The sequence below is a fragment of the Micromys minutus genome (assembly GCF_963924665.1).
Source record: "Micromys minutus genome assembly, chromosome: 25".
NCBI lineage: Eukaryota > Metazoa > Chordata > Mammalia > Rodentia > Muridae > Micromys > Micromys minutus.
In genome coordinates this window covers 14,248,748-14,268,768 of record NC_137960.1, presented here as the reverse complement: position 1 = coordinate 14,268,768, position 20,021 = coordinate 14,248,748, and the positions used below count along the sequence as shown (strand labels likewise).

The following is a 20,021-nucleotide window of genomic DNA, read 5'->3' as shown; positions in this document are numbered from 1 at the left end:
CCAGAAGAGGGCATCAGATCCCATGACAGATGGTTGTGAGCCACCATGTGGTTACTGGGACTCGAACTCAGGACCTCTGGAAGAGCAGCTAGCGCTCTTAATCCACTGAGCCATCTCTCCAGGCCCCCTGAAGTAAGTTTTAAAATAAATTATATCTTACAAAACATCTAATATTGATATTTTCAGGACCCAGCACTCACATAGGGCAGCTCACACTTACCTGTAACTCCAGCTCCAGGGGACCTGACACTGTGTCCTGGCCTCTGGGCACCTGCATTTGCACATGCACACATACACAGAATTAAGACATAACAAAAACAGATCTTTGGAAGAAAATAGTACTGCACTAGAAATTCTTTCTACCACCCAAACTCTCAATCATTATCACCAAAAGTCATTGGTGAAGGATTATTGACCACAAGCTTAGAGAGGGTACAGAGGGGTGTCGAGATGGCTAAGTGGGTGAAGGGGCTTCGAGCAAGTCTGAGTTCAATCCCTGGGACCCACATGGTGGATGGAACAGATCTCCTCATGTGGTTCCTTGATCTGGACAAATGCACACACGAATAAATGTGATTTTTAAAGAAACAGACAAGGTTCTTACACTCCTCCACTAAAACGAGTGGTTAACTACAGACAGTGTCTTAATAAATAAAATCAGATGCATTTCTACCAGGTGCCTCATTTGTAAAATTCAACTGAAGAACCAGAAAAGGGTTATAAAAGGCCTGCTTTGCTCAGCCACAGGTTATCTGCCAAGTGTACAAGAAGCCCTAGGCTCGATGCCCAGGGCTTGTCCTAAAAGTGTAACAGTGTAACAGGGCTGTGACCCTACAGGAGATCAAATTTTCAGACATCATCAACTGGACTAGAAACTGAGCCCTGTGCAAACGGATGGTCAGTAAACAGATTCATAAAACACTTCCCAGGCAAAGTCTCCTTTAATCTGGGAAGGAAATTAATCTTCTGGTCATTCCATCTTCAAAACAAAACAAAAACTCAAGCACAGAGAACTGGGTAGCAGTACAGCCCCATATGAAAGCATTTATCCACCATGTAGAAATTCTGTATTGTGGCAAAATAAAGGCCAGGAGTGTGACTCCGTTGGTGGACGTTTACCTGCATCCACAAAGCCATGAGTTCTACCACACACGCCTCATAAACCCGTGACCCTAGTACTTAGAAGGTAGGTAGATGCAAGAGGACCCAAGTTTAAGGCCATCCTCATGTTCTGTATGTGCGTTCAAGTCACTGTTTTTTTTATGTTGATAAGCAGATGCTGAGGTGCAGCCTAGTGGCAGGATTGCAAAGAGGTCTCAAAGCAAAGGAAAGCAAACCAGCTCAGCTTACCCAAGCATGTGAGTGAGGCTGGTCTTCCAGGAACCAGAGGATGATGAGACAGCAGAGGGTAGGGGGATAGAAAGGAGGTAGCACCACTTCCTGTGTGTGTGCCATTTAGAAATACCTACAGGTCCACTTCCCAGGCTCCCGACCCCCTGGAAGCATCATGACGTCAAATACAGAGACCCTAGCTCCCTAAGACTCTATGGGATTCCGTGAATCCAGTATGAAATCCACGTTTAATTTATGAAAAACCGAGTGGAATTATGCTTTATAATATTCTATATTTACATATTTTGGGGTTTGGGGAAGTCCAGAGGACAACTTTTGGGAGTTGGCTCTTTCTACCGGGTGGGTCTGAGGGATGTTAACTCAAGTGATCAGGCTTCACAGTGAGCATCTTTATTCACGGGGCTATCACCCGGGTCCCTGAAAAAAACAGTTGTAAAATTTAACCCACGTTCCGTGTTAGTATTAAGCAAGAATGACGGACCCATTTGGTGAGCTGGTCTATTCGTCCCTGGAAAGTACGAATTATTTTAGTCACTGAAAACTTTGTGTTCACCCCTGAGGAGTCTGGATGGGAGCAAAGACAAACGGGTTTAAAGCAAGTTTCAAGCCGTAAAAGAAAAAACCAGAGAAGGGATAGGGAGATGCTCAGTGACTAAGACACTGGCTGCTCTGGCAGAGGACTAGACTTTAGGTCCCAGCACCCACACCGGGCAGCTCACAGCTATTTATAATTCTAGTTCCAGACCTGCTGCCCTCTTCTGGCTTCCTTGGGACCAGCAAGTACATGCACACACTTAAAAAAGAACTTTAAAATGAAAATACAAGGATACTTCCAAAAATTAATACCATACAAATGGGAAAAAAAGTTTTTATTTGTTTTGGGGATGCGATCTCTTACACTATAGCCCTGGTTGGTCTAGAACTTACGAAGGTAGAGCAGGTTGGACTTGAACGCACAGAGCTCCTCCTGTCTCTGCCTTCTGAGTGCCGAGATTAAAGGTAGGTCCACCATACTTGGCACAAAGGAATTTTTTTAAAATAAAAGATAAGAAGACAAATCTCTTACTTTCAAAATACACTAGATACTATCTATAGATTACATATATAGATACATATATAGATATGAGAACACCCAACCTCAGAAAACATGTAGCTTACACTGAACAGATAGTGACGTGTGTTTTTGTTCATGAGATGGCTACTTCAAGACATTAATTAACATCTCTGTTTCTCGAAGACTGTTCCCTTCCACATCCATCTCGAAATTCATTCAATTATTTTACAACCGCTCACGGAGTTATATTTCCTAAGAGGACAGCCTCTGTGGCAGCAATAACAAATCTTGATAAAATAACAATGGAGTTAAATCTTTTGCTGCCAAGTATGCCCATCAGATTCTTAATTGTTTACATCGCTTCTGCCCTCATCAAGGCTACTGCCGGTCTTCCCGACACTCCTGTGTGACGTGCCTGTGAACCAAGGACAACTTGCGTGTTCGCCGACCTCAAATATCGAACTTCCTTCCTTTAAAAACCTAGACATATAACTTGCTTGTTCAAATTCATCTTTAGCTGGCAATTTATAAAAATGGAAGTATCTTTTCTCAAAAAAAAAAAAAAAGGTTGAAAACATATAGTAAAGACAGATGCTTTTCAAATTGTGGTGGCATGAAAATTCTATTTTAGAGATTCCAGACTTCAAAACGCCAAGCAATGTCATGGCAGCCATACGGAGAGTCACTCTCATAAGCCAGCCTGGCGGCTCTTCAGATCCATCAAGACTGTTCTTTAGGGTAGGGAATATAAGCCCACACTCCATCCGGGACATTCACAATAACCCATCTTAGGTGTGGATAAACCCTAGCTTCTAAATTCTCATCTGCAACGAGGGGTTGAGGTAAACCGCCTCACAGCAGACAGTCTGATAAAGAGGGCGCTGACCTGCTGCAATGACATTTATGGGAAAGGCAGTTAGTGCTTAAGAGAAAGGCCAAGGTCAGAGGTGAAGTGGTCAGGGGTTCAAGGTGCTTGCTGCCAAGGCTGATGTGACCTTAAAGAACCAGGTAGTGGAAGGAGCCTACTGGCTCCTACAAGTTGTCCTCTGATCTTCACCCCCAAGTAAATAAGTAAAAACATTTCTTTTAAATGCAAAAAAAAAAAAAAAAAAAAAAAAAAAAAACCCAACCAACCAACCAAAAAAAATCCCCAAACTAAAAAAACCTAAAAACTCCCATCTTCCAGCTAGTTTTCATGCAGTTCACAGGTTTTGATCCTTAAGAACAGCTCAGTTTTGGTTTTTGCATTAAGTCATCAAGACGGATAGTAGAAAAAGCATTTTATTTATATGGAAAAGGCTACAGTCAGATCTGTAAAAGGTGTCAATAGAATATTGCCTATACAGAAAAAAAAAAAAGTCAAACGTGAAGAGCAACAACAACAAAAAATAAAGTCACACACCTTCCTACCTAACAGTGCAATTAATTCACATTGCAATAAAGTTAAGTCAAGTACAATCAAACCCAAACAAGTGTTTCTCCATTCTAATCAGTATACTGAGAATACAGTGTGCAGATCAGTTCCGGTTTAAGAAATACGCATTCAACCCACAGTATATCCTAAGACAAGGGGAGGGGCAACAGTTAATTCATCATCGGCTGTTGGGGGTTTCAATACTGTTCATGGGTGGAGGGGGGGGAGTCAGGGGTTGACATAGAATATATTTAGTCTATACAGTAAAAAAATACAAATTATAAAGTGAGCTAACGAATGAAATCTGAATTCAGATTTGTAAAAGTGTCAACATCTTGGAGAGCATGTGCAGTGCTTCTCGTGAGGAAACGTTTCAGAGAAGGAAAAGCACGTCTGGTTGCCTTTCAGTCACGTCGAAGATCTTGCTGGAGATGCTGGGGTCCAAGCGTCTCGGAAAACCGAAATAAACGTCCTCGTCAATGAGCACAAAATGCTAAATGCTCTCAGCAGAGTTTCAAGGGTATTTTTTTTTTTTTTTGGAAGTTTGTTTTGTCTTGCTTCATAAACACACTTAAAATGAGTAAAAACCAAAGGGCTCGTGGAACAAAGGACACGGCAAATGGCGCCCGACTTACTGCTAACGCTGGAAAAGACATAGATTTTACCGTACTCTGGTACGAGTGGAAGTGCTCTAAGGTTTACATTGCATATTTCTGAGTCCATTCTCTTGCGTGCCTGTTGTATCTATAGGCATATAAAGAGAGAGAGAGAGAGATTAAAAACACAGCCATTTAACCTCTGCCCACTCAGAATTGGGTCTTCTGCCTCCTCATGGGGATTGTCGTTTAGTTTGGGGGGAGGTGGGTAGCACAAATGCTTGCACATATAAAAGCCAAAACAGACGACTTTTGAATTTCTAGACTCTTGAGCAGTCTTCGTGAAGGTATATCTAAATTATATATGTGTGTATATGTATATAGGCATATATGTGACACACATATGACATCAAATAGAATATAGAAGGTGATCTAGAGGGAGGGGCATCTCCAAGATTCAAGAGAACTCGTGCACCAGGAGGACGCAGTAGTTTGAAGGTGAGGTCAGCCTGTATGGGCAGAGAAATAACTTCCCCTTTGAGAAAGGTTGGAAACAATGGCCAGTGGTTTCCAGTGATAAATGCTTTCCATGTTTAATTTAGCAGCTAGAAATAACAAGGTCACAGCTCAGACACCGAGCTTGTACTATTAAACCTATACACTAACCAAGAAAGAGATTTGGTTTTCTTTTGTTTTTTGGTTTTTTTTTTTAAAAAAAGACAGTTAAAAAAAAAAAAGTCTACTGGGGGAAAGAAAAAAACCTGCAGTTAAAAATACACTTCAACCATCAGAGACAGGTGGCAAACTCTATTGAAATGCACACACCCAGGAAGTGCACAGCAGCAAACACTTACTTTTCTTTGTCTGATTTATAGATCTGTGCAATATCTGGTACTAAGGGGTCGTCTGGATTAGGATCACAGAGCAGCGAGCATATGGACAACAAGACTGGATTGGAGAGAGAACATTCCATTAGGCGATGCTGCTGCCACGTTGTAAAATGTACACAGCTAAACATGACCACACTGGATGAAAGGAAAGTGGAAGGGGAGAGGAACACACCGAGACAGGAGCGTGGCTAGGTGACAGGTGCCTTGACAAGCCAGAGGCCCTATCAAAAAACCAAGCCAAACCAAACCAAACAAAACAAAACCCCCCAAACCAACCAAACATACAAAAACAAAACCAAACAACTCCCCCAAAAACAACAACAACAAAAAGCCAAACAGCATTGCTAAAATAAAAAAACTCACCTGAGGGTTACATTTTCTATTAACTTCAGTCGGTAGCTAAACATCACTTTTAAAACTTCTGTCTTTTTATTTCATGTGCATTGGCGTTTTGCCTGCATGTCTGTCAGATCACTCCCTGAGTGAGGCTCTTATATATGGAACGAGTCTGAAACCGTTTGGACTTCAGAGCAAAGTTTCCAGAAGCTAACAATACTCATTCTTTTTTAAAATCAATTTCAACAATTTATTTTATGTATGTGAGTACACGGTCGCTGTCTTCAGACACACCAGAAGAGGGCATCAGATCCCATTACAGATGGTTGTGAGCCACCATGTGGTTGCTGGGAATTGAACTCAGGACCTCTGGAGGAGCAGTCAGTGCTCTTAACTGCTGAACCATCTCTCCAGCTCCCTAATTATTTTTTATAGAAAGACACAGCATCAGCAACTAGGCACTGAGCACTTTGCAGTCCACCATTTCTTTAAGTGACACTGGCCCTTTAAGGATGGAGCCGTTTTGTGACACCGTTCTAAGAAAAACTGTAACAATCTAAATAACTATACACAGAGTCTTTCCTTTGCTCACTTTTTTGGTGAGTTCATTGCTGAAAGATTTTCTGAAAGGATGCTACACAAACATTTTAGGTCAGAAAAATGACCAGTTATAAATCATTTACCCGAAGGCCTCTGGCTTTACCCAAGACTTGAAACAGTTACAGCTATGAACCTTGCTTCTGGTTAAAAAAGAAAAGAAAAGGTATCCCTTCTAAGAGCAAGCTATAGAGCTGAGCTAACGCTCAGTTGATAGAGAGCTTGCCTAGCGTGCACAGCGCCCTGGGTTCCATCTCTAGCATCTAATAAAGCCAGGCATGGAGGCTCATGCCTGTAATCTCAGCACCCAGGAAGCAGAAACAGGGAACCAGGAGTTTCATGCCTCGTGAAACTTGCAAGGTAAAGCTACCTTGAATGTGAATGTCATAAAAACAAAACAAAACAAAAAAAAAGCACAGTGTTACTTCAGGGGTAGACATGTGCAGCCCGAGCAGCTCCTTCCAACTGCCACGCTCTGTTCTATTAGAGGGAAAAGACCAAAAATAAAATAAAATAAAATAAAATAAAAAATTTGCTGGCACCATCTACGATATTTGCTGGTGGTGTCTTAAGGATCTGTGAGTTCAGCAAAGAATGAGGTGAGGCCACCGTGGAAGGACGGGCGGGCACCATCATGGATCAGCACGAGTCAGGTGCCAATCGTGGAGATGCTAATGGTTATTGAAGCTAGAGATGAGTGCTGTCTGCACAGGATCACTTTGCAGTACAAAATATACCTTTCCTTTTTAATTGATATTTCTTTTTAATGTCTTCTTATTTTTGTTTTCTCTAGACAGGGTTTCTCTGTGTAGCTCTGGCTGTCCTGGAACTCACTCTGTAGACCTCTGTAGGCTGGCCTTGAACTCACAAATCCACATGCCTCTGCCTCCGGAATGCTGGGATTTAAAGGTGGGCACCACCCCTGACTGGCTTAATTGCTAAGAGACACTTTAATGAATGGGACAAGTCCCCAGATCTGTTTGCTGCCCCCCACCTTGAGACAGCCAAAACCTTTTCACTGGTATAGCTCTTGCTTTTCTTGTAAAGACAGAAGTGCAACTCTCAACAGGCTTACTAGAAAATTCCTTACTCTAGCAAGTTTTAAAGATTTGTTTTCCATTTTTAATCAGGTGTGGGCCGGAAGACTGGGTCTTCTGCTGCTGGAGTTACAGGTGGTTGTGAGCTTCCCAAGTCTGGTGCTGGGAACACTTAACTCAGGTCCTGTGAAAGAGCAGTATAGGGCTGGAGAGATGGCTCAGTGGTTAACAGCACTGACTGCTCTTTCAGAGGTCCTGAGTTCAAATCCCAGCAACCACATGGCAGCTCACAACCAACTATAATGGGATCTGATGCCCTCTTCTGGTGCGTCTGAAGACAGCTACAGTGTCCCCATATACATAAAATAAGTAAATCTTTAAAAATATCATTAAAAATAAGGTTTGAAAAAAATTAAAGTTACACACAGGCTTATAAAAAGAAAAGAAACAAAGAGCAGTGTACACCTGTAGTCACCGAGCCTTCTCTCCAGCCCTTAGTTACAGTATTTTAAATCTCTGTTTTCATTTTAGATGGCTGGACCGTTCATTTCCCCCAACCCTGCCTGAACTTCAAAGTTTACTAAAAGCCAGAGTGACTGAAGGGTTACTAGACAAAGCAAAATCACAATAGGAGAAAGCACAGCAGGTTGAGGTGTTTTGTTTTAAAAAGTTTGTTTCAACTCTGGTCCCTAGATATTGCACAATTCCCACCCCCACCCCCCATGCCTATTTTTAAATCTGAGAAACAAAATTACCTTTTGATACAGTCAAAGCAGGCGACCACTGGGACCTCAGGATGTCAAGACAAATACTCCCGTTACTGTTTATATTTGGGTGGTAGATTTTTGTTGTGAAAGCAATCTAAGGATAAAACGGAACAAAAGAAGTGTGTTGACTGCCACAAACGGGAACAAACAGAACCCGATCCACTCGAGGGTAAAACGTGCTCAGCTTTGGAACAGAGGTACATGCAGCTCAACCCCTGGGAATTCGAAGGAGACCAACTTAGTTTAATCCCCTTTTCTCCTCCAGTGTCACTCTGGCTTTCATCACACCTCTGAACACTCCTCTTAAACCTGACTGACAGTCATACCCAGAAGGAAACCTGGATCTATAAACAGGACACGGAGTCTGTCAGGGCGGAAGTGGAAGAGCCGCTGTCCTGTGACGTCATCCACATGATTTTAAGTTGGGTGCTTTCAAAGTGCTATCATTCTTTGCCTAGTTCCTTTCCCCTCCTTCACACCCTCACCACTCGCCTCCTCTTTGGATTTTAAACCTCAGAAAATGTGTTTTCATCCCCTACTGCTTTCCAGTGTCCCCACTGTGGCTCTCACTGTGAGGGGGCGTGATGGTGCTCAATATACGTTCACCGAATACTTAAGAAAGAAAACCGGGTCTGCTTTGGAAAGGTAACACCCTGGATGGAAAGGTCTGCTTTTTTGACTGTAAAAACATCTCAAACAACTCATATCTCATAAGGAGGGAAAGCCCAGGAGCCTAGCAGTTATAGGAAAATAGTTGACTAAGAAAGAGTATTCTAGGGTCAGACAGATGGCTCTGTGGCTAAGAGTACTGGTTACCTCTCCAGAGGACCCGCGTTCAATTCCCTGCACCCACATGACAGCTCACACCAGTTCTGTAACTCCAGTTCCAAGGGATCTGACACCCTCTTACTGATATACATGTAAGCAAAACACCAGTGCACATAAAAATAAATTTTAAAAAGAAGAGGAAGAGGAGGCAGAAGAGGCGGCGAAGGAGTTCTTGTCGCATAAGACCAGCTCCAGACAAACAGTAAAGATCCCTGCTATGGGGCAGAAGAGTCACAGGATAAATACCTTTGGTGGTTTAAAGGGATAGTCTGTCGGAAAGTGGACAGTGAGGAAGAAGACTCCACCTTGATAGGCGCTGTCGGGCTGAAATTACACGAGAGGACGCATCAGAGTCTGGCCACGGCAGGTACTCAACCCCTTTGAACGGTGCCCCGGGAGTTAACAGGGCGAAGGAGATGCATCTTCTTCACAATTCCACTAGTATCAGCTTGTTAACAAAGAACCATGATCCTTGCGCCAAGGAATTTACGTTGAGAGCAGGCCCCTTCCCGGGTATGAAGTTACCCAAGGTGCCCGCCAAGTTCAAAGGAAGGCAGACGCGCATGCGCACAGCAGCGTGATGGAACCAGACAGATCGTGGAACCACACGGTATACACAACGAGGACTGCTGTGAGCAAGAAGGATTCTCTAGAGCGGTCACCACTGGCTTTAGACGGTTACAAGTAATACTTGCCCTTTTCATTTCCAAATATTAAGTTATAATGTCTACACAGGTACAACCAAAGAGAAAAAGTAAGAGGGTTACCCACGCACCACTATACAATTTACCTCAATATTCATTTGCTCGTACTTTATGTTGTAGAAGATAACACTCCAAAACCAAGCTGGATAAATTCAGTATTTGTGATATGTTGAGTTAAGAATCAATTTTAGCAAGGCCTGGTCACTGCTTAATGTATGTGTATGTATATGTGTGTATGCATGTGTATATGGATGTGTATATGCGTGTGTTATATGTATGCACACAAAATATACATAAAAAAGAGAAAGATTAAGGGGGAAAAAACAAAAATAGCAAAATATATCCCAAATTCTACTTTTTTTGTAAAATATATGTATATGACTGTATACATACATATGTTTTATGTGTATGACTATGATATTATCACGCACACCAGAAGAGGGCATCGGATCCCATTATGAACGGTTGTGAGCCACGATGTGGTAGTTGGGAATTGAACTCAGGACTTCCAGAAGAACAGCCAGTGAGTGCTATTAACCGTTGAGACATCTCTCCAACCCCGTCAAATTGTACTTTAATCCCTTCATATTTACTGGAATGCATCATGGGTAATAAAAACAGATCTGTCATTCTTTCAGTCCTTGAAGTTCTGCGTGAAGATTGGAGGACAGTACTGTCTAATTAGTCTTACTACGTTGCTTAATTCTAGTTTATTAAATGTAAAAAAAAAAAAATGCAAGCAAGTGACAAAGAAGTATGGTCCCATGGAGAGTCGAGTGACAGATGTTACAGAAGCCTGTCTGTGCCGCTGCAATACGAGGGGCACTCAAAGCAACAAGTCACAAGTGCTACAAGTGACTCACCTGAGAAATGCCTCAGGGGCCACGGCTCTGATAGGGACGCAAACCTTTGGATGGGGGGCTTTGAGGGTTCCCGCAGATAATGAACACCAAACCGAAAGAACTACATGCTTTCTGGAAGCTGCTAGGTGAATATGCTGCACTCTCCCCTCTTAACTTCATAGACTAATTTAGTCATTTAGGATAATTCCCCAGGGACTCTTCTTTGAAATTCAGCATCATTTTTCCCCCAGTTGGGATTATAAGGCAAACGATTTCAAAAAGATGACTGAGTACATAAAGCATCCCAGGGGAAGTATGTAAGGCCATTCGGGAAGGATATTTGCTCGAGTGTTCTCACCAAGCGCCTGCTCTTTCGCTATTAGCATTTTGTTCATGGAAAGGAAAAGCCCGTCTCATTGTCACTGCTGCTTCTCAGGTGGAGGGACAAAGACAGATAACAAGGAGGGGCCAGTGATAAGACAGACAGTCTCTATGACCCATGATGAGACCTACTGCAAGCTGATGCTTGCCAGATGCAGCGATTCCACTCCTGGGTCAGACTTACTTCAAACCTCTGAGAACTGTGGGTGTGTGAGGAAGACCACACCTCCCTTAAAAAACAACTGAAGCTGTATTAAGAATTAATAAGGCCAGCACACAGACAGTGTGCACAGAGAGTGTGACCTTGCTATGTAACCATTAGAACAGGTAAATAGCGTCGTGACCCGGCAGGTATTGGCCAGCCATGCTTTAGAAAAATCACCGCCAACCCTCCATCATGTTTTGCTTCCTGAGTGATTCAGAGGACGAGAATATTCATCCTGAGTCACGAACATCTCACAGGTCAAAAGCCAAGAACTCAGAACAGCGAAAGGGGGAAGTGGAGGGGATTAACCCACACGTGTGAGTTGTACTTACAGGCCCCATGATGGTCGCTTGCCAATGGAACACTGAAAATACAGAGGAACAGGAGTCACTTACAGTTGCTCAAAGCCATCCTTTCCAAGGGCAGCAAAAGCTAACGACAGAGTGAACTTACGGTCATCTCCCACGGGTCCCGCTGAGCAGTGAGCAGGTGGATCTCGCTGTAAATCACTTAATTCCTGAAGGAAAGCAGAAATACTTGCAGTTACTCCTTCCCTTTCTGGAGAAACAGGCACGAAGAACCCAGAAAGACACAGACTAGCAACTCCTCTTTCAATTATTTTTGGTTGATTCTATTCACCATGGACCCTGCCATTACGGGTAGAAGAATGAAGTTGTACTAAACTCCTTTATGAGAGAGCCCCAGCCTCTGAAAGGATGACGCGGAACAAGAGCGTTTTCCTTGACAATCCCCACTGTGCCCGTATGCAAGTTCACATATGTCTTTGCTATTCAGACGATACCAACAAGCAGGTCCTGGCTGGTACAGCAACTCGTGCATAAACTCCCCAGGTTTCATGTCCAGCCCCAAACAAGCAAGGACCATCTTCCAGGAAGTCACAGTCCAGTGAGTGGGGAGAGAGCCTGGGAACATGGGTACTTAAGGAATGACTTGAAGGAGCCAAGGATCTGTGCAAAGAGAGAAGGTGGGTTGGGAGAGAGATGGCTCAGTCCACAAAGTGCTTGCTGCCCAACCAGGAGGACCAGAGTTCAATACCCAGCACCCATGTAAAAATTTGCATGCAGTGATGAAAGCCTATAATCCTGCACTCGTGAGAGAGAGAGAGAGAGAGAGAGAGAGAGAGAGAGAGAGAAAGAGAGAGAGAGAGAGAGAGAGAAGATCCTTGGGATTTGCTGGCCAGCCAGCCTGGTTGAACTGGTAAGTTCCAGGTTCAGTGAAAGACCCTATCTCAAGAATAACGTGGAAAGCAGTTGAGAAACACACTGGACATCAATCAACATCTGGCCTCCAAATGCCCACACATGCATGTTTATTGGAAATCGCAAATACGTGTACATGAACAACGTATCAACACAGAGTAGCAAAGTAGTCAGGCCATGTTCTGAAACCTACAGCATAGATTTATGGCTCCTTCTCTAGCCTCAAGGCATTGAAGGAAAGGCTAACGGCAGACACCTCTTTCAGGTTGTCCAGCACTGTCCCAGAGATCCCAATTATAAGTGGCTCCATAGCTTTCGGGACATCACTTAACCATCCTAGCCTCTGCTGAGAAAGAACCGATCTTTCTTAAATAAGAAAGATATGAATTCAGTATTAAGTACCACACACAGAGAGAAAAGGCTCAGGGGCACTACTCTCGAAATAGACCTGAGTCCAAGGGGCTGGAGAGATGGCTCAGTGGTTAAGAGCACTGACTGCTCTTCCAGAGGTCCTTTCTTAGTCAGGGTTTCTATTCCTGCACAAACATCATGACCAAGAAATGAGTTGGGGAGGAAAGGGTTTATTCAGCTTACACTTCCACATTGCTGTTCATCACCAGAGGAAGTCAGGACTGGAACCCAAGCAGGTCAGGAAGCAGGAGTTGATGCAGAGGCCATGGAGGGATGTCACATACTGGCTTGCTTCCCATGGCTTGCTCAGCTGCTTTCTTATAGAACCCAGGTCTACCAGCCCAGGGATAGCACCACCCACAATGGGCTGGGCCCTCCCCCCTTGATCACTAGTTGAGAAAATGCCTTACAGCTGGATTTCATGGAGGCACTTACTCAACTGAGGCTCCTTTCTCTGTGATAACTTCAGCTTGTGTCAAGTTGACACAAAACCAGCCAGTACAGTTCAATTCCCAGCAACCACATGGTGATTCACAACCATCTGTAATGGGATCTGATGCCCCCTTCTGGTGTGTCTGAAGACAGCTACATTTGTACCCATATACATAAAATAATTAAATCAAAAAAAAAAAAAAAAAAAAAAAAAAAAAAAAAAAAAAAGACCCGAGTTCACTTACCAGCACTCACACAACAACAGCTCATTCATGTAACACTTGTTTAGTCTAGCTCCAGGGGATCCAATACTCTCTTCTGGACTCCACAGGCCAGCACATTCAAGTGTGGAGGCACACATAGACACACACTCACACACATAATTAAAGATGAAACTTTTATAATTTTAAAAATATTTATTGACTTTACTTGTAGCTGTCTTCAGACACAGCAGAAGAAGGCATCAGTTCCCATCACAGATGGTTGTGAGCCACCATGTGGTTGCTGGGAATTGAACTCAGCACCTCTGGAAGAGCTGCCAGTGCTCTTAACCGCCGAGCCATCTCTCCAGCCCTTAAAGATGAATCTTAAAAAGCAAAACAATATCAAAGACCATACGTGGCTAGGGATGTAGCTAAGGGGGCAGAGCATTTGCCTAGCCTGTGAAAGCCCCAGGCTTCATTCTTACCACCACACAAAGAAAAGATTATACCTGAAGAACCCGGTTTAGTTTGGAAGAACAAAAGTCATCTAATCCCGATGAAGGCAGTGCAGCAGACCACAGGGGATGAACTGGAGGGGGAAGGATGAGAGATGAGCCTGGGAAAGTAGGTTGAAGCCAGAGAAGAAATAGAACATCCACCCCACCTATCCCAGAGCATTATACAGAGTGCATTGAAGTTGGGTGGGCAGGAAGGGGGAAGGATCTGGTCAGAGTTAGGGGATGGAGAAGAGCCTGACAAAAACATACTGTATTAGACTCTCAAAGAACAAAAGAAATGTTGCTCCAATTTAAAGGGCCCTGTGAGGTCAAAGATGAGGCAGAAGGGTGGCAATCTGGAAGACTAGTTACCACCAGCCAGACAAGTAGGGGTGTAAGCTTGGAGTGGTGGAGTTCTTTCTAAGACATGTGGTTCTGACCCAGGACATTCTAGGGGCTTCCCTACCTCAGGAGCTGTAAGAACAAAGTAAGGAGCGGCATCGACTCCACAATGCCCCCACCTCTGGATCACCCGTCTTCGTGCATCCAATAATCAAAGAGAGAAGATGCCGGTTAACCTTAAGACACTACCAACCATGTTGTCCAGACTTCAGGAATAGAAAAACCAGAAAGATGGCAGCTCAGAGCTGTGGTGAAACCTGAGGCATGGCTGGGAGTGCAGTGCAAGCCCAGGGTCTGCCTTCCAAACCGTGTCCCCTCAATGCCTCTCGCTACTTTCATTTTGTCCCTTCTCTTCTTCTCTCCCCTGTACAAGCAAGACCGAACTAACTCAGCTCCTGTGTTGCTCTGTACACAGTTGAGCAAGAGGAGACACCAGTCTTCCGAGAATTCCCTGTGTCTAAGAGCAAGGCTTTGACATTTTAGCCTGGGCACCACCCCACACCTGGTGACCACAGAGAATGACTTTTGCTTTCCAGGTTTCAATTTTCTTTTGTATGATGTGACATTACTATTTCATCTACAGTTCCCATGACAACCGCAGGACAGGATACAGGTGAAGTGTGCAGCAGGGTCTCCCCAGCCTACGGCAGCCATAGGGATAAATGCTGAGACAAGATGGAAGTAGTTCTTGCCAGTTTTCCTGGAGCCAATTCATACAGTTTCGACAGTATGAAAGTGGGAAGGAGCTGTTCTCAGTCACAGTCCAATTGCTGGATTGCCTTCTATCATTTTTTTTTCTAATTTGGGATTTGGGAAGCTTCTAAAACTACTTGTGAAGTCTTCTAAACATTAATGTATCCAAACCTTTTTTTTAAGACAAAGTATCAATATGTAACCCCACCTAGCATGCTGCCTCCTCATTATGTAGACCAGACTGGCTTTGAACTCACAGAAATCAGCCTACCAGGATTAAAGGCATGAGCCAACACACCTAGCTCTAAACATTAATGTAAACAGTACTTGCTTGTATTCATTTTATAGCTGGTCAATCTGAAAAAAAAGCAGGCTCTCAGAGTGGCTTAAAAGCTATTAATGATCTGCATATACACATTTGCATCGTAATAATGTGCCAAGAATGAATCAGGTATAAATGCAAATGCACACTAATTACTTGTGTTTATTAACAAGATGAGCCAAAACCACATGTCAGCTGCAACAGCTTTGAACCATGTTCAAATCTCAAATGTCAGGCTGTTCTTCATGTGTCCTTAAAGTATTTACGTTTACAAGAAATGTCTGATTCTTATTTCTTCAAAGTCCTGATTCCACTTCCTCTCTGGAAGAGAGCATTAATCAACAAACTTAAGAAGTAACCTCTGCAAAGGCAGGTTCTTTAGGTATCGGCAGAAAGCTCACCCAAGGTAAGGGAGAACAAGCCGACAGAACATCAAACAGCCTGAACTACGTCCGTCAGGGAATACACAACCACAGCCACAAGTTCAGGCAGAATGAGCACCTGACAAGGGTGTGAAACACACGTTCTTCCCTCACCTGCAAAACTGCAGACCTTAAGTGCAGAAAGAGAGAAACGAGGAGACTTAGGAAATTCTGAGGTGACCTCATGAGGTGAAAGTGTAACGTGATGATGTGCAGTCTATGAGAACTGCCTCCAAGCATCAGCATCTACATTGGCCCTCAGGTCAGCTCAGCTGTCAGGGTGGTTTTAGGGGACACCAGGAGTCAAGGGCCGCTCAGCTATATGCCCTTTTCAAACTCCCTTATAGGCCTCATGGTCTTCCTCTCCAGTAAGTGACATCACTACGCATCGACTTCTGTCGTATCATACATTAAAAAAGGAATTCAGTGAGATAACTCAAGCTTAATCACCCAAATGATCAGCTACTTAGCCACTGTAAACTAATCACTTAACATGCATCCGAAGCTTCCACTGTAATAATCCAAGCATCCCTCCTTAGTCCTTAGCCTCTCTTCCTTTACGAAGGAAGCTCTCTTAAATGCAGCAACGATATTCCTGTGTTGTATTTGTGTGTTGACGGCAGATTTTCACCTAAACTTTTCACCAGAGAACTATATCAAACCCACCTCACTTGCATTTAGTGGGGCACAGTTTGACACTAATATGAAAATAAAATACCAACTTATATACATACACGAAGATGTTTTACGCTTACTCGTTTCTTATTAATGTACTTGAATAGCCTGCGGTGGTGCTAGTCACTGAGCGGTCTGTGTTAGCTTTATTGTATCATTCATATGTATTTGGTATTTTTACTTTCATAACTATTTTAGTAGGTCACGGAAACTTCACTTCGGTTCTAAAAGGAATCATCACAGATACCCTAAGAGTGTGATGGAAAATATTATGTTTGGAGTGTTAAAAACAAACAAACAAACAAACAACTCAGTGACGGTAACAAGATGGCCAGCAAGATGGCTCAGAAAGGAAAGGCTCTTGAAGTTCGCTCCCTGAGAACTCCATGGGGGAAAGAGAGAACTGATTCACGCGAGCTGTCTGTCCTCTGTCTGACCCCACGTTCATCACACACAGACTAGTGATAGTGAGTTAAATAAGCTTTAAAACAAGACAAACACGCTAGGGTTCAGCCGTCTCTCCACTAGTTCTAATCCTCTGTTCCCTAAGAGCTGACGCTGAATGATACAATTTGCTCCAGAGCACAGAGTCCTCACGTGAGCTGACAGCACTGTAAATCCTGCCTCGAATCTCAGATGCACCACAGAGAGTCTTCTGATGTTTGGTGGAACACTCGGGCTTTAGGCAGACCTCTTCCGAGCCACGTTCAGCCAAAAGAGCTCGGAGTACCCGAGACCAATCTTTTTACAACCCATGATGACATCTACACGTGTGCATGAAAGCAAAGCAGTGTCTTGTGAGGACAACGAAACACGCAATGGGTGGAGCACACGCCAGACCATGACCTGAACCAAACCATTGTCAACAGATGAGAATACTCCCATTCACAGTTCAACTGCAACGTGAGCACGAGGCTTGATGTGGGAGGGGTGGATGTTGAAAGACAACTTTGGGGAGGGCAATTTGGTATGACTATGACCCTGGAAAATGCATCTAGTCCTTGGCCCAGTAACTTACTTCATACAAATCACCATGCAGATACACACACACACACACACACACACACACACACACAGAGAGAGAGACTATTTGGCATAGCATCTTCCCTAAGTACAAAATACTGACAGCAACTATTGATCCACCAATAAGGGGATGGCTTACACCACACACCATGAAATCCTGACAGCCACAGAAAAGAACAACACAGATCCCACAAGCTGAGGATGCTGAACAAAGGTTACACAGCATTCAAGGAGAGTACAGTATTTATTACAGTCTCTGCTATTACAGCAGTTATACGGTCTCTGCTATTACAGTATTTACTACAGTCTCTGCTATTACAGTATTTATTACAGTCTCTGCTATTACAGTATTTACTTCAGTCTCTGCTATTACAGTATTTACTTCAGTCTCTGCTATTATAATATTTACTACAGTCTCTGCTGCCACAGCTTCCAGATTTGTATACTACACACACATATAAAGCAAGTGATTGAAAACACACACATGGTACTCAGGACAGTACATATCCTTAGAGTATTCCACTGCTCCTACTGTGTCTTCCTGTTTGAGAGAGGGTGTCACTACATGGCCCACACTGGCCTGGAACTCATATAGCCCCAGATGGCCATGAACTTAAATCCTCCTGCCTCAGCAAGCTTCTTGTAGAATTTAGAAGAAATGGAATGGAACTCCTTTTCTTTTCCTTTTTTTAAAAAAAAAATCTCTATATATATTACAAGCGGTTTTTCTTTTTGTTAACATCTTCTGATATGACCAGGAAAAGCTGAGTGACTGTCATCAACTATAGGATATGAAAAAGACTGACCAAGAAAATCCAGTGTGAGATCCCAGACAGCTCCATCCTAGAACAGAGAAAGGACAAGTGGAAGAGCAGAGGAAGCTGTGTCCTTCCTAAGCTATGTCCTCATGAAAGTAACCGCACTGTTGTTTACATAAAGCTGTAGGCATCAGAGGAAGAACGTGCATCAACTACCCATATTCTGTTGAGATCTTTCTGGAATATGAAAAACATTTCAAATTAACTAATGAACGTTATGGGTATTGAATCCAGGTCTTGTTTAACTTGGGCAACCACTGAGCTAAACTCTCAAAAGCCATTATTTTTAAAGGTTTATTTTATATGTGTGTGTGTCCCTGTGTCTGTAAGGGGGACATGGGCCCATGAGTGTCAGTATCCACAGAAGACAGCAGATCCTCTGGAAATGGAATCACAGAACGTTGTGAGCTGCCATATGGGTGCTAGAAACCAAGCCTGGGTCCCCTGGAGAGCAGCAAGTCCTCTTAACCTCTGAGCCATCTCCGAAACCTCAAAGACCATTTTTAGAAGTCAGAACTTCGGAGCCAAATCTACTGACCTTTGCGAGTAGCTGTGTAACCCTAAGAAAATAATATCCCTCTGATTCCCAAGTGCACAGCCTGAATGTGGAAATATCCCTGGTGACCTTGAACTCTACTGAGTTCTAGGAAAGCACACAGCTTAGTGTTGGGCACCTGTATGAATTCTTAATAAAGCTGATTGTCCCTCCCTTTCTTCCATTGTTAGAATGTCTTTTGCTTTTTATTTTCACTTATATTCCAAGAGAGACTCTCACTAGGTAAACAAATTGGTCTCAGATTCGCCACTCCCCTGCCTCCGCCTCCATAGCGCTGGGATTACAAGAGTGTGCACCTGGTCCAATTCTGAGTGTTGGGATGTTTTTATTTTCATTTTGAAATCAAGAACTTCCCCCCTTCTTGTTCTGCATCCCTGACAGGGTGCTTCCCACACATAGACATTTTTAAGTATTATTTAAGTCACGTTTCCATCAAATTTCAGAAGAAACGGAGGATGAATAGATTTGACAAACAAATAAAAAAAAATAAAAAAAAAAAAACCTCTCACTTCCCTGACAGGTGTGTGGGTTGCTTGAAGTAAAAAGCACAGCGTTGACTTGAGAACTGTATAGTTTGCTTAACATGGAGTGTGCCCTTTGTCCTAATGTGTCACTATACATCATGGAACCTGAAAATGAATGCCAAGAGGCTATCAACCTACAAGATATTATCTGGCAAAGATCTCTGGTGCATGGTGTGTAAGATGCATGCTAGAAAAGTCTCCAAGCTCAGAGAGAACAGCTGTTAGAATGTTCTCGGTTTTATTTCTAGTTTCGAAAACCCCAAGACCCCATTCCCTCCTGTTTATTTTGAACGCTGCTGACCAACTTTGAAGTGACTGCTTCCGGTAGCTCTTCCCAGTGCAGTGGGGGGGTCTGTGTTGAGCTAACCTCATCTCAGAGTACGTGGGACCCTGACCACTGGCATTGCTCCAAGTCAGCAGTGGCCAAAGGGTTATGGTCTGTGGTGTGGATGGAGATCTTACAACAATGTATTCCCTGCCCAGTTTAACTGCCTGGGCTAATTATGAAAGTTCAAAGGGTTTTTCCGCACACACTCTGTCCTAACATGCACAATTCAAATTTTGTCATTTTGTCTTAGAATCTGTCTTAAAGACCAAATGGTGATCAAACCCTCTCAAGTCTCCAAGAAGACAAGTTTGATGGTAATTACCCAAGACACCGAGTTCAAAGCGCATGCCTGCATTTGTAGGGGGGAAAAGGGGTGTCTTTTTAAAGAATTATTTATTTATTTTATGTATATGAGCACACTGTAGCTGTCTTAGACACACCAGAAGAGGGCATCAGATCCCATTACAGATGGTGTGAGTCACCATGTGGTT

General features: G+C 43.3%; 1 protein-coding gene across 1 annotated transcript in view; it reads right to left on the bottom strand.

Annotated features, from left to right (window-relative positions):
* Nucleotides 1-3,670: 3,670 nt before the first annotated feature.
* Nucleotides 3,671-20,021, bottom strand: part of UBE2D1 (ubiquitin conjugating enzyme E2 D1) — a 31,286-nt gene continuing 14,935 nt past the window's right edge. The window contains exons 2-7 of the mRNA XM_080937905.1: nucleotides 11,458-11,521; nucleotides 11,337-11,368; nucleotides 9,119-9,196; nucleotides 8,033-8,138; nucleotides 5,272-5,365; nucleotides 3,671-4,565 (exon numbers count right to left, since the gene is read on the bottom strand). Coding sequence (XP_080794031.1) covers nucleotides 4,520-4,565; nucleotides 5,272-5,365; nucleotides 8,033-8,138; nucleotides 9,119-9,196; nucleotides 11,337-11,368; nucleotides 11,458-11,521 — 420 coding nt within the window. The 3' untranslated portion in view covers nucleotides 3,671-4,519. The remainder of the gene's footprint in view (nucleotides 4,566-5,271; nucleotides 5,366-8,032; nucleotides 8,139-9,118; nucleotides 9,197-11,336; nucleotides 11,369-11,457; nucleotides 11,522-20,021) is intronic.